The sequence below is a fragment of the Mauremys mutica genome, chromosome 10, assembly GCF_020497125.1.
Source record: "Mauremys mutica isolate MM-2020 ecotype Southern chromosome 10, ASM2049712v1, whole genome shotgun sequence".
NCBI lineage: Eukaryota > Metazoa > Chordata > Testudines > Geoemydidae > Mauremys > Mauremys mutica.
The window spans coordinates 10,205,828-10,221,091 of NC_059081.1; the positions used below are offsets into that span (position 1 = coordinate 10,205,828).

General features: G+C 50.6%; 1 protein-coding gene across 8 annotated transcripts in view; it reads right to left on the reverse strand.

Moving 5' to 3' along the window:
* SEMA5B (semaphorin 5B) overlaps positions 1–15,264 on the reverse strand; it is a 343,951-nt gene that overhangs the window by 33,687 nt on the left and 295,000 nt on the right. For all 8 annotated transcript variants that reach the window (XM_045032975.1, XM_045032976.1, XM_045032982.1 and 5 more), the window contains 5 exons: positions 10,258–10,439; positions 7,334–7,477; positions 4,447–4,594; positions 2,097–2,322; positions 1,114–1,332 (listed from right to left, as the gene is read on the reverse strand). In XM_045032975.1, the coding sequence (XP_044888910.1) occupies positions 1,114–1,332; positions 2,097–2,322; positions 4,447–4,594; positions 7,334–7,477; positions 10,258–10,439 (919 nt within the window). The remainder of the gene's footprint in view (positions 1–1,113; positions 1,333–2,096; positions 2,323–4,446; positions 4,595–7,333; positions 7,478–10,257; positions 10,440–15,264) is intronic.

Genomic DNA, 15,264 nt, shown 5'->3' on the forward strand with positions numbered 1-15,264 from the left:
CGGCCGACAGTGGAAGCCCCTGCTCTTAGCCCAAGGCTGCTGCTCTCAGCCCTGGGGTGCCGACAGCGGAAAACCACAGAAAAAGAATAACGGACCTTATTACCACAAATCATAAGAGCCATTACTACTTTGATAAGATTTTCCATGGCTTGTCTGCAAGTCAGTAACAATTTTTTGACAATCATCCCGCAATTCAAGTCGGGCCTTCGCTATGAATACTATTCTGGACCAGAAGTGCAACAAAAACAGGAGGACAAACTCGAAAACCAGGTAACCTGGCACGAATACTCCCTGCTGGCCATGTAGGAAATGCTAATTGATGTCGGGAGGAAATGCCCATGGTGAAAACATTACATAAGCGGGAGAGGCGGGAAGCGAGAAGCAACAAGTGTTCACACAAAAAAATTGCCACAACAAGCATCTCTATGCAGTAGTAATCCACATTTGTTGTCCTCTCATCAGGAGTAAGGGCACTACACTGCCCTCTGCTGGATGGAGCACTATGCCTGCACAAGTGTGCATTAGTCACCCTCTAGTGCAGTGTTTCCCAAACTTGATACGCCACTTGGGTAGGGAAAGCCCCTGGTGGGCCGGGCCGGTTTGTTTAGCTGCCGCGTCTGCAGGTTCACCTGATCGCGGCTCCCACTGGCCGCTGTTTGCTGCTCCAGGCCAATGGGGACTGCTGGAAGCGGCGGCCAGTACGTTCCTTGGCCCGCACTGCTTCCAGCAGCTCCCATTGGCCTAGAGCAGCAAACCGCGGCCAGTGGGAGCCACGATCGGCCGAATCTGTGGTTGCAGCAGGTAAACAAACCGGCCTGGCCCACCAGGGGCTTTCCCTACACAAGCAGCGTCCCAAGTTTGGGAAACATTGGTCTAGTGGCTAGAAAAATGGAAGGTAAGCTACAGTGCTGCTCTCTAGAGCATCTCGGTATGTCGCCCTCTAGGGACGACAGGGCATAAGGCACAGCACTGAAGTGTGCACGTATCACAGGCTGCCCAAAGCTTATTTAAATACCTTCAAAAAAGTGATACAAGTTAAAAACAGACATTTAGAACTATTGAATCTTCATGAGACGAGCACATGATTTTGTGGTGGAAAGAAATTATTTTTACCTGGGCAGGGATGTGGGTTACAATCTTGGTATTCCATTGCTGACCCCACGCAGGGCAGGCCACCATTTTTCGGCTCTGGGTTTGTGCATGTTCTCTTCCGGATCCGAAAGCCCAATTCACAGTCCCTGGAACACGATGACCAGGCCCCCCAGAAGGACCAGCCCCCATTGATAATCCGTGCAGAGGTCTTACCAGTCTTTAGAAGATCGTCAACTAGAGCTTCAAGAAGCACAAAGACGACACAAAAGTGTTAATTTGGGGGCAGGGCTTTGGCTCGGAAACAAACTCATTCCATATTCAGGCTCTGGGGAGGAATTCTGTGGAAACTGCATCCCCCAGAGGTGCTGGAAACCCAGTGCCAACAGCGTGGCTTGACTGCTCCAGAGTGAAACCAAAAGGGATATGCAAGGGAGCAATCTGGTTTCCCTGTGTAAACCCAATGAAGTAAAAAACCAAGCCCACAATATCACAGGGGCAACAAATTGATGAGGGCCAGACTGGGCCTGAAAAGCACTGACCTGTGCTACAGGCAGCACAGAGGTTCTCTGCCCCACAGGCAGCACCAGGAGGATTTGTGCTTTCCCCTTGGGCCTCCAGAGCACGCAGTGGGAGCGTAACATGCCACAACTCAGGACACCCCCCCCCACCCATTAGAGAGAATGGGTGAGGCTACGCCCCCACCTGCTGCATCTCAGCCCCCTGTGGGCACTAGGAGGAAGCAGTCCCTACACTCCCATAAGCACAGGGATATTACTGTGTCCCCTTGACTGCAGGGGAACAAATGCTCCTTGCAGCCTCCCTGCATGGTACTCTCATGCCAGGGCCAGTGACAGTCGGGTCTAGAGACTCTTGCCATCTCTGCAGTATGTGGTGGTGTCAGAGCACAAGTCAGGGTTTATTCATGACTGCGTCCCCCTTTCACCACCACAAAGGATGCAAAACTGAGCTTGGCCTAGGACTCTGGGCGAGCCAGCGGGACGTACAGTCGGTATCACAAACCGCCGAGCCGTCATTGGGGCAGAACCGACTCTCCGTCTTCTTCCTCCCAAACTGCAGCTCGTGAGGATCAGCCAGCTGGGCGCGGCAGGTGTAGCGGAAGCGCTGCTCTTGGCGGGCTCCATTCTGGGTGAGGTTCACAGGCATCCAGGGGGTCCAGGGCGTGTTTCTGCGCACCTCTGGGCAGCCCTCTGGATTGCAGGTCTTGTATTCCTACCAACCCGGAAAATCATTTCCCGTTACTCCCAACTTGCTTATGGATGAGCTTAATGACTATAACACGTCTGCAGCACAGCTAAGAGGAAGGAATTCCTTTACGCTCAAGAAACCAGCATGAAAACAAGTGGACGTAAGAAGGCATACACCTGCATCACCCTGAGTGCTCCAGATACAATTCACCCCCATGCAGAAGGACAGCATGAGCCAGAGGGATTAACTGGGAGTTAACTGGGGCAGAGGCCTCATACAGGTCCTCGGCCTGGGATGAATTTCACTCACTGACTTGTGGCCTATGTCTCCCTTTGTTTGTTTTTGTTTCTTTGCAGATTGCAAGCTCTTCGGAGCAGGGAATAGGTCTTTGCACACATTTGGACAGTGCCAATTATAACAATAGTCAATCTCTGGCTGTGAACAGCAGAGGGACAATCCTGAAAGTTAAATCTACAGAAGGGCATGGCCCATCATTGAAGTAAAAGCATTAGCCCATTCTCCAGCACTTTATATTCCAATCGTGGCACTATCTGTTTACTTCTGAAGAGGCTTTTAGAAAACCTGTCTTTTGATTTGGGTTTCTGACCTACACGGTGAAGGCGATAGGCCACATAGGTCCTCAGTCTGGGTCTGAGTTCCTACTAACATTTGTAGAAGTTCTGTATGGGTGGATAGCAAGGGGGTCCTGGATTCTGACAACCCCATCACCACCATGTTACAGGATGAATTCCAATGAATAACACTGAGTTCCTGTTTTTTAAAAAGAATAAGGGAATTCCTTCTGGCAGGGGGATAAGAATATTCCTGCTTCAGGACTTTATATGAGTAGATGCCAAATAGCTTGTGAACAAAATCAGAGGTCCCTGATCAAATCTGCTTACACCTAGAAAAATCCAGGGCCGCCCAGAGGGGGGGGCAAAGGGGGCAATTTGCCCCGGGCCCCGGGCTCCGCAGGGGCCCCCAAGAGAAGAGTGGAGGCTCCCGCCTCCGCCCCTCTCCTGGAGCCTCGGCGCATCAAGCACCGAGACTCCGGCCGAGCCCCTGAGCCCCGCCCCGCCCCGATCCGCGTGGTGAGGAGGCGGGGCTGGGAGCTCCAACGGGGCCTGAGCCCCGCCCCGCTCAGAGCGGCATGGGGAGGGGGCGGGGCAGCTCTCTCCGCTCGGCGTGGAGCTCCCAGCCCCGCCCCCTCCCCACGCGGCTCTGAGCGGGACGGAGCTCAGGCCCCGCCAGCGACGCGCTCGGTAAGAGGCCGAGGCCGGGGCCGGCTGGCCGGGCGGGGGGGGGGGGGGGCAGAAGTGGGACCCGGGGCCGGCCGGCCGGGCGGGGGAGAAGCGGGACCCGCCGCCGCCGCCGCCGAAGCGCAGCCTGGTCTTCGGCAGCGGGGGGCCCCTTCTGTTCCGGGACCCGCCGCCGAAGTGCCCCAAAGGCCCGCGGCGGGGACCCCCCCCCCGCCACCGAATTACCGCCGAAGACCGGGCTGCGCTTCGGCGGCGGGTCCCGCTTCGGCGGTAATTCGGCGGCGGGGGGCTCCCGCCGCGGGTCTTCGGGGCACTTCAGCGGCGGGTCCCGGAACGGAAGGGCCCCCCGCCGCCGAAGACCCCGGGCCCCCGGAATCCTCTGGGCGGCCCTGGAAAAATCCTTCAAAAAGAAAAACATTTCTAAAACAAACTAATTAAAAATAGCTGACAAGCTGTGGAGAAATACAATGGAAATGTTAACCAGTGTATCACCGGCAGGCTGATTAAATACACCTTCCATTGTCAAATGAGCGTGAGGCCCATTTCTGTGGGCTCCCGCTAACTGCAGGAGGCTCCTTCACGGGAGTGAGACATAAAGGAAAAAAACTGCTGGAACGCGCTCAGTTTCCCAGACAAGTGAGGGCAAAAGGCCTGATCGAAAGCCAACTGAAGTCAGTGTAAAGACACCCCTCCCTCCTTCCACACCAGCATCAAGTTCCATAAGCTCTGGCTAGTTCCCAATGTAGAATGACTCCACCAACCTACCATTCTCCCCACCATCTCGGCTAGCAGAAGTTGCTCCTGGCATTTTTTACTAGCATAAAAAATGAAAAAATAAACACACGAGATCCCTTGTAGGTTGAACACAAGCCCAGTAAATAATACATACCACAGCGCAGCCTGGGCAGGTGTTGCCATTCTCACAGGACCTCTGCCTGGAATGTATCCCTCCACCACAATTCGCACTACATTTATTCCAGGGGCCCCACGAAGACCAAAATATTGGTAATGGGCATGGACTGTTCTCGTTGCAGAATCTGAAAGAGTGTGGGCAAAGCACACCAGAGAATCCTTGTCACTTACTAGAGGCATCCAAAGGACGGAGGGATATGGGCTTTAAATGCCACCCCCAAAGCAGGACCACAGCCATTATATACATTTGGGGTGAAATTCACGTGCCGCCAAAGTCAAACTTGTGGGAAGTGTGGGCTTTGCTGGCATGCCGCACAGGAGTGAATTTCACACTTTGCACTTAACCCACGGTGATTAACCATTTAGGGGGGAGATTTGCTAAAAGCTCAGCACCGACAGTCAGGGGCACATTTTCAAGAGAGTTCAGATCTCATTTGGATAGCAAAATCAATCTGATAAGATTTTCAAAAAAGCCATACCCCCAACCCACATGGATCACAATGGTAGACGCTGGGTGCTGAGCATTTTGGAAATCTGGTCCTTATTTTAGGTGCCTAAATGGGAGGGGAGCTCTTCAATCTGTCCCCAGTTACAGGTGCTGAGCCCTTGATAAACTTTGTAATCGCACAAAACGGAATACCCTTGCCCCGCCCCTTCTCTGAGGCCACACTCCCACTCACTCCATCCCCCCTCCCTCCGTTTCTCGCTCTCCCCCACTCTCACTCACTTTCACCAGGCTGGGGCAGGGGGTTGGGGTGTAGGAAGGGGCGAGGGCTCTGGCTGGGGCCAGAAATGAGGGGGTCAGAGTGTGGGAGCAGGCTCTGTGCTGGAGCAGGGGGTTGGGGTGTGGGTGGGGATGAGGGTGCCGGCTGGGGGTGTGGACTCTGGGGTGAGGCCAGGGTATGGGGTGCAGAAGGGGGCTCAGATCAGGAGCAGGGGGTTGGGTGCAGGAGGGGGGTTCAGGGTGCAGGCGCCAGCTGGGCAGCGCTCGCCTCAGGCAGCTCCCCATCAGTGGCACAGCAGGGCTACGGCAGGCTCCCTACCTGCTCTGGTTCCATGCAATTCCTGGAAGCGGCCGGCATGTCCGACTCCTAGGCAGAGGGGGCAAGGGGCTCTGCACGCTGCCCGCACCTGCAGGCGTTGCCCCTGCAGCTCCCATTGGCCACGGTTCCAGCCAATGGGGAGCTGGGGAGCCGGTGCTCGGGGTGGGGGCAGCACATGGAGCCCTCATGGCCGCCCCTGCACCTAGGAACCGGACATGCCGTCCACTTCCAAGAGCCGTGCAGAACCAGGGCAAGCAGGGAGCCTGCCTTAGTCCCACTGTGCTGCCAACTGGACTTTTAGTGGCCCGGTCAGCAGTGCTGACCGGAGCCGCCAGGGCCCCTTTATGCTCGGCGTTCTGGTCAAAAACCAGACGCCTGGCAACCCTATGATGAACTGTTCTTTTGAAAGTCCCACCCTTATTGATGTTTGGAACACAGGTAACTAGTGTTTGAAGTTGGGCTGTACCTAAAAGCAGATTAATGTTGTTTCATGTTTCCTTTTAAAAAGGGAACATCATTTTCGTTCAGCTTTTGAATCAAACTCCATCTGAATTTTAATCACTCCAGTCTTTAAACTTAGACCACAACTGCCATGCAGTCTTTAAAGTTCCTTTTGAATGGCCACAAATCAAGCCAACATGAAGACGTCCAGAGTCAAGAAAGTGAAATGAATTACCCTTTGCACAGCGAAAAACACAGAGAAACCTGTCTTAAGTCACTACTCAAGAGACCAGCAAAAATCTGCTGCCAAGTAGAAATGGCCTTTAATGAAATGTCAAAGCTAGAATCCACATGGGGATACTTTAAACCATTTGCTTAAAGAGTGGCTGGACTCTGAGAAGTGATTCTGTGGAAAACGTACTATGCATTCCAAATTTATTGTTTTTCAACGATTCCAGATCAAATTTCCTCAGTTTTCAAGTAAAAACAGTGTTTTCTCATGCCCAACCCTGCAAACTCAACCTGAGATCTGAAAGTCAAACTGAGTCCTTTCTTTTTCACATTACCAGTAACACTGACCTAACGGAGTGAATTCAAGTTGTAATTAAAGTGCAACTGATGTGTATACTGACTAGAGTGTATGTACACCACTGCCCTCTAGTGGGTGGAATCAGAACTGCTCAACTGAGTATCCTAGGCCTTATACTGCTAATAGAGAGTCTCCTTTAGCACAAGAGATAGGATCATCTGTGTTTGGGGCAAGAAGATGTCAGTTCTATCCCTGCTACTACAGCAAAGTTCTGAGAAACCATGGCATGCAGCAAGGTGGTAACTGAAGTCTTAGGGCTTGTCTTCACTACCAGGGAGATCAACGCTGCTGCAATCAATGCAGAGGGTGTCGATTTAGCAGGTCTAATGAAGACCCGCTAAATCGATGGCAGAGCGCTCTCCAGCCGACTCTGGTACTCCAGCTCCCTGAGAAGAGTAAGGGAAGTTGGTGGGAGAGCATCTCCCGTCGACACAACGCAGTGAAGACACGGCGTTAAGTCAACCCTAAGCTACGTTATTTATGTAGCTGGAGTAGCGTAACTTACGTCAACCCACCCCACTAGTGTAGACAAGGCCTTAGGTTTTCTCAGGTTTGTTCCAATATAGAGGGTGGTCAATGTGGGTGAGCTAATGCATCTTACCTCTGGAATTCCCTCACTTCTATGCGCTAGACTGGTCAGCCCTAACACTGCATTAACACTAGCGCTTAGCGTTTCATCTACGTTAACTTCAGACCCTTCCTTCCCGCTGCCTTGTATTTATAGCCTGGAAAGTGAATGCACTGCCCTGGATGAAACACCCTCCAGTGTTTGGGCTGTGAATGCCTCTTACCGCTCTTCTCTGCTCTGTCCAACACAGACCCTGCCCCCATACCGCGGAGCAGGGTTGCTGCACGATCTCTGACGGACCTGAAAGCCAATCCCACAGGAGGTGCTGCATTGGGCCCAGGCGGACCAGGGTGTCCAAGCTCCATTTCTGACAGAGACAAAGGGAGGGGGCAGATGAGAAAACAAGCTATTTGGGTTAATTACAATTCTTCCCGTTTCATGCTATACTCAAAGGCTTAGGCTGTAAAGTTCCTAAGGGGCAGCCCCACTAAATCACTGGGATACACGAGTTCTAAAAAGGCCCAAGCGATAGGCCCCAAGTGAGGACTGGGATTTTCAGAAGCACTCAGCCTTGGCCTAACTCAGCTCCAACTGAAGTTGATGGCAAAGCTCCCACTGACGTCAAACAAAGCAGAGTTAAGCCAATGCTGAACAATTTGAAAGTCCCACCTGAGGATTCTCTGAGTTTTCTGTGATGTTACTGTTGATGATTTTCCTTTCCCTTCAATCCCATTCCTCTATAAGTCTCCTTGACCAATCCCCTCCAATTTCTCTTCACCTTCCTTCTCTAGTCAATATGCTCACACACCAGCAGACCCCAAAATTTGCATGTTAAAACCCAACCCCATTGCATGAACTGGTCCTCCCACTAAACAGGATTCAGGTGTGGTGGGTCCACAAAACTAGCTCTGCCAATGCCCAGGAGTTGGGAAAACTACCCTTCTCCATCGAGGGCTCGCTGACACTACAGATTTGCTATAACTTGTGTTGCTAACTCAGGATTTTATCATGAATCCTGTGATACTTGGTTTGTTTGTTTTTTTAAAGCCCCAGCTCCTAGAATCCTGCTTTTACATGAGAATCTCAGCTTTCAGTTAAAAAAATTAATATCATTTAGCTTTCACGGAAAGTCTGAAAATTTGACCCTAGTGTGACCCTAGATGTGCAGAAACCAGAAGGCAAATAAAAAACCCCAACGTTTATTGATTTAAAAAAATCTCATGATTTTTAACCCCAATCTCACAATTTTGGGGGCCTGATGTACGATAGGGGTTGGTAACACTACTAGATTTCAATAGGACCAGGGGACAGAAGAATTAGACTACGGTCTTTTATGTGCCACAGATTCACATCTCAGACTGAGCCACCAGGTAGGCAACTATCTCTCTCCCTGAAGACCTCATCTCAATGCGTTACTGTTTCTAGCCCAGCAATCTCATTTTGTAAAAAATGCCACTTTCTGATGTCTACTAAAGAAACGACTCAAGTGCTCTCCTGTTACAGCCATGTTCGAAAGCTGAGCTGGAAAACAGATATTACTTTTCAAAACCTTTACTGAACTAATAACACTGCTGGCAACACGTGCGTTTTAGCCTGGCACCAATCATGGTACAGGATGAAAGTTGAAACCCAAGTTGCCCTGAACGTTTTTTGTGTTCGTTATCAGCTCTTGCCTTCTCTGAGCAGCCTGACTTCAGAACAGTGCTGGATATCTCCTCCTCCCCACATAGGTGAAGGAACGAGAGATCCTTTTGTATGAAAATCTTACTCTTCCATGTTTTAACCCACCTCTCACCTGCCAGTCCTCAATCCAGGAGAGGTTTTATGCAAAATCTTAAAAGAGAAAAACACTACAAGGAGGATTTTTGTTGCTTTTGTAGCAGGAAAAGAAAAATAAATATATACAAAAATATTCCTCATAAAAATAACACTTCCCTGCCATCAGGTGATTTGTATTCCAGGTGGAGTGGAGTCTTAATGGCAACAAAAAGTTTCCATTTTCAGATTTCCAACTCCTGCTGTCTAATAAAACTCATCTTTAAACATCCTGCTTTCTCTCTGAGGAAATATCCCAATGGCATATGAAGTCAATTAAAGGAAATTCTAGGGCTTACGTGGATGTAGGATGACCAGATGTCCCTATTTTTCAAACTCTGCTGCCTTCCTATGTTTTATGATGGAATACATATTTCAGCCACTTCTTACAGGCTGTTCCCACCACTTTTCCCGCTGGACCAGAGCCTATAACATGAGCGATCCTGAAATGCTTGTCCCTCTGGCAGGCCTGACATCAGTCACTGACAGAAAGGGTTACCTCAATACGAGGCAGCAGAGCAGTGGCAGGAATGGCTGACTCTGCTGGGTAGGCAGCACAGCTGGAAGAATAGACTGCAATTAAAATACGATCCTTAACAAATGTAGCTGATTCTTTTGCTGCCAAGAGCAGGGCTGAGCTCGGGGGAGGAGGTGAGGCCGACTCAGTATGAGGAGTGTTTAAAGAGGGGCTGAGGTAGATTAAGAGCCACGATTAAGTCCCATTGATTGCAATGGGACATAAGCAAGTCCTGTCCCGAATAGGGACGCTTTCCAAGGTCTGGCCTTGTCTCGTGCAGCCAGCCGGCACCAATCCCCTGCGTGGCGTGATGCTGATGGTTCATTAACTCAGGGACCCTGGCACACAAAGGAGGCACCTGAACTCTCCCGTGCAATATACTGTCTCTCAGCCCCCTCCATTTGGCCACACTTCCAAGGCTAGAACCACAACACTAGTGTGCTTGGTGCATTTTAATCTTCACAGCACTGTTCAGTCATTACCTAACTAAGCCTCCTGCCACCGCACTGTCGTCTCACTATTCCCACTGGACAGCAGGGGGAAAGTGAGCCCCAGAGAGGCGAAGTCCAACATCTTCCAATATATCCACTCACTTGGGGGCCTCTCAGCTTTTGGGTGCCTCACTTGACACACATTCAGCCTGTTTTTCAGAGGAGCCCAGTCCCTGCAGCTCCTATTGACTTCAACTGGCGTTGCGCCCACTTACGCCTTGGGCCAAATGTGGCCCAGAGACAAGACGATACCAGTGGAAACATAGGTGAGGAGACCAGACATTTAGGACCCACCCTGTTCCTCTCCCAGCCATGCAGAGGTACCTTGAGCAATTTGCAATCTCAATCCTGGCCCCTTCGCAGCCGCGACCCCCGCAGCGAGGGCGAGGGCTGTCACAGGACCGTGACCTGCACATACAAGAGCCTGTGCTGTCCCCATCCGAATGCTCACATGGTTGCCACGGGGACCAGGGCCCCAATCTCCCATTTGTCGTCAGGTTTTTCACCTAATTTAAACAAAAAAAAAGAAGTGACTACAGAGAGTTTACATTACTGGAGACAGCACCACAATAGACATGGCAAACAAAGCTGCTGAGAGGATTAAGATGCAGCTTAGACAGGAGCTGTCTGTGCCTGTGAGCGGGATTCAAAAGCTGGGGTTATTTTCAGACAATGCTGAGCCAATATTTACCCTCAGAATACCACCCTGCATGCCTAACATGCATATACAAGCAGCAAAGCTCCCTCAGGCTACTACCGCATCCCACAAGAGCATTGTCTGCCTACCTCACAAAACTGCCACACCTTCAGATATCATCTCACACTGCCTCAACCTGGGAGGCCGAGTCATGGCCCAGGAGCCCACTGTGCTAGATCTTGTGCAAGCACAGAACAAAAACACTCCCTGCCCCAAGGAGCTTACAATCTACGGATAAGACAACAGACAACAGGTGGATATGGACAGACGGGGAGTACAAGTGAGCAATGAGACAATATTGCTCAGCATGATAGGCAGGAGGCACTGCCCACTAGCAGCCTAACCACTGTCTTCCTGTGTTAACAGTCCAAAACTCCACCGTTTACTAAAGTACTGCTGCAGTGTTTGAGATTGTTCCCGTCAAATTTATCATTTACTATTTATATTACTGTAGCATCCAGCTAAGCTCAGAGCCCCACTGTAGGAGACAGTCCATCCCAAGCAGCTTACAAACTAATTAGATAACACAGCCAAAGGGGGAGATGAAAGACACACACACAGGTAAGTGAAATGACTTGCTCAAGGTCACACAGCAGGTTAGTGGGAAAGCAAGGAATAGAGCACAGGTCTCCGGTGGCCAGTCCAGTAGCCTTATCTAGTAGACCGTGCCACTCATCTCCAGAAAACTCAAATATATTCAGCTTTGGGGCAAGTGCTGCCTTTTCATTCCGTGTTTGTACTGCACCTAGCACTATAGGCTCCTGCTCCGTGACTTGGGGATTCCAGGCATTACAACACAAATAAATAATAATAATAATAATAAAAATCAGGGTAATCATGTAAGTGCACAAAACTAGAATAAGGGGAATGTAGCGGGGTGAGCACCCGCTCCAGCCCTGAAGGGGTTGGAAAAGCCCTGCAGAGGGCTGGGGCAGGGAGCAAAACCCCGGCTGATTGGGGGAAGTGGCTGCAGCTGGGGCCATGCCCCAAACTAGGCCTTATAAGGCGGCCAGGGAAGCCAGAAGCAGCAGTCTCTCCCCGTTTGTAGAGGGAGATGGGCCTGGCTGCAGGGGGCTAGAGACAGGGTACCTGACTGGAGCAGGGCTGGGGAGAGGCAGAGGAGCTGGGGAGCTCCAGCCTGGGAAGCCCCAGGCTGTGGCCTAGCAGAAGGCCAAGGGGTACTGGGGGTTGCAGAGGGCAGCTCAGGGGTAGGCAAAGGCAGCAGTTCCAAACCCAACCTTGCCAGTGATGAGTTGGCTGATACTGCAGTCTGCCCCAGGGCGTGGGGGCTAGACAATGACTGGCAGTAGCCTTATACTGAGGCAAGGTGGGGATAGTGGGTGGGGGTTCCCCAGGGAGGGGACACCCTAAGACTGAGGGGTTACTGCCGGGGGCAGTGCCCCAGATAACAGGGCACCAGATCCGGGAGGAACGCAGGGGCCAAGTGGTAGCGGGACACCGGCCTGCAGAGGGCGCTCCAATGGCTGGAAAGCTAATTCCCTGAGATGACCAGCAGGAGGTGCTGCAGGGGTGAGTCCTGCACGCTTACAGGGAAGTTTCCGGCTGGGATTGAGATGTGTGAGAGGTGGGGTGTCAGTATCTGCTCATGCAATGCCTGGCTTGCTGTTAGTCTCATGCTGTCAGGATCGCTAAATTATCCTACAAATGAAAAATAACCTTGCATGTTGGTCATGAATTATACTTAAAAAAACCCAAAAAACCAGGCACAATTATTTAATCAAACAATCTTCCTATTTAAATTAAATTCTACAACCATTCCCATCCCCCAACCCTTCTCCCGCTCTTTCTTTTGCTACAGGAAGTTGCTCGTCTCACAGAGGCTCCTATATGATGCAAAGTGAAGCCAAGGGCCTTGCGGAAGAGAAATGAGTTTGCTGAGCACGGTTGTCCTCCCCACCACAGTTTGGTTTGCTCTGCCAGCGCCACAGTAATAGACCTGTGCTCTTCACAAACTCCAGCCAGACCCAGCAGTCAAGATATTGCTGCTCTGGGCTGCACCAGCTCCTCTCTATCTAGGGTAACGGAACAGAAAATGCAGCGGAAACTAATTCTGTGCAGTATGTGCGCTGTGACCTCCGATAGGGGGTCTACATGAAGTGAGGCAGCTATAGGGGAGGTAGCGTGGCACCCTAGCCAGCCATGGGAGGAAGTGTAGGGGCCTTAGAGGTGCCAGTGTCTATAACTGTGCCTGAGATCCACTGGGTTCCCAATGCCACTTCTTGAGGATGTGCAATTTGTGTGTTGTCTTGAGCCTACAACTCCCTTGCAGCTTCCACAGAGACAGCCAAAACTGAAGGGCTCTGACAGAGGTGTGGTGGGACAAGACAGAAGGGAATCAGAGAAATGTCCCACCCAGAGCCGCACAAAACCCTGCCGCTATAGTGAAACTGCCAATAAAGGCAACATGGAAATAGGTCTTTGTGTCTCATTCAAAGAATGATAAGAAGGGAACAGACTGGGGCCCTGGTTAACATCTCGGGCCAAATTACTAAGCCAGATACAGCTGCAAACAAAACCAACATTGCCATGCTTAATGTTTATCCCTCTACAGCTTCAAAGAGTTCTACAATCATTCTGAACTAGCTGTCACTACCCCGGTGATGTACGCATCTTTTCCTCAGCTTTACAGAAAAGGAAACTGAGGCACAAAAAGGTTAAGTGACATGTTTGAGGCCACACAGTGAGTCAATTGTAGAATCGGGAGTAGAACTCTCTCACGCCTCCTCCCCCGTCTGGCCTTATGTTAAGCTTTAACTAGGCACTTTTGAGAGCTGTCATCATCCCCCTCAGTCCATCTAACAGCCTCAGCAACCCGCAGCAATGACATGGAAGTAATTTAGATCTGTTACTGTGCTCGTCATATTGTGGCTAAGGGGTTTCAAGCATCTGTTGCAAACCTTTGTTTTCAACAGATTGTCATTCAGCAGCAAAAATTCATTCTGGGTTGAAGGTTACCAGGCAAGATGTCCCAAAGGAGTACATTATTTTTGGTTGATTTTGTGATTTTTAAATACAGATGTAAAATTAATACAGCTTGGGTGTTACAAAATTAGAAAATTAAGAGAGCTACTTTCAAACATTTGATTCTGGATTTTTTTATTTTTTTTTTGCTTTTCAAAAGTAAAAATCCAAATATTGGATCATGCTGTTCATTTTTAAGCCAGAAGCCTTTGCTGATTTCCACGAGGAGTTCTGCTTAGAAATCAATGGTATGATATGGCCCATTGCTCCAGTTTTTAAAAATAAAAAGCTGATAAATAATTATTGGCTCGTAATTGGTACTGGGAAACAACCCAACATTTAAATAAATAAACAAAATGGCTGAAATGTTGAGATTTATAAACATGTCACGTTGCAAGTGTGGGAAATTTTTTTCTTAAGAAATTGCATATGGATTATTATTCCATCCTGAAATTTGTAGCGACATTTTGAAAAGAGCAAGCTCAGGAATTTGGATAAAAAAAACATGCATTGATCTTTTCCAGAACAGGTCTCCGTGGTGGCTCCTTTGTAGCCATTATATAAACAAGATACATTTTAAAACCTCTGTCATCAAATACACCTTTGAAATTATTACAAAACCAGGTAAGAGAGTCCTTGTTAATCACAAATAGACCCATATATGCAGAAGGGTCCAATCCTCCACTGCTCGCACAACTTAAATGTCTCACTGAGTTCAAGGAATGCAGAAACAGGCCCAAAAAGCAGCGGTGCTCAGAATCCAAGCTAAAAATCCAGACTGACCTGTTTTTATGCAGAGCAGATAATTTTGGTGTACAGTCAAATATTATAGGTGGGGATGGTAGCACCACCATAGCTGGCAAGTATAATAGGCCGGGGAGGCTAAACCTCCCCTGATGCAGCTGCCGCCGCGAGACACCAGGACTGTAGTGGCCTCACTTGTACCCAGCCCCTTCCCCAAGCCCTGCCCCCTGCTATCTGGGGCGTCCCTCTTCTTCTCCACTCCCCCCGCCCCAGGAGGTCCCCCATTGCTTGCCACGTCCATCCTCTCCTCCACCTCCCCTGCCCCACAAGACCCCCACTGCCCTGCATCCCTCCTCTCCTCCACCCCCTCCCGCCCGCTGCTCACTGTGTCCCTGCGGGCGGTGGGGGAGGAGGGGGGAGGAGAGAGAGGATGCTGAGAGTGTGAGCGGGAGGGGGGGGACTACTCGCAGGGGAGGGGGCATGTGGAGGAGAGAAGGGAAGTGGAGAGCAGCAGGGGCCTCGTGGGGGAGGGGGTGGAGGAAAGGGGGGATGCAGGGAGCCTCGTGGGGGGCAGAGGAGAGGAGGAACACGGTGAGTGGCGGCGGGGGGCGGAGTGGGGATGGAGTGTGGACGGAGCCACGGGTGGAAGAGGTGGGACAGGGAGCTAGGGAGCTAGCCTCCTTCAGGGGAAACTTCACCCACTGCCCATGAGCACCACCTAATATTAATGCTGCCCAACACTGCTCAGTATAAGACCCCGTTTTCAGTTCCATATAGCTTTGCCAAACTCAGCCATTTGGGCTGGTTTTCCATGACAGGTGTCCGCCTCAGGCTAGGGAGAAACGCATTGTTTTCCCTATGTTAAAAATTTCTGGTGTCTTTTTCTTTCAACAGCTCTAGTGTCCCCA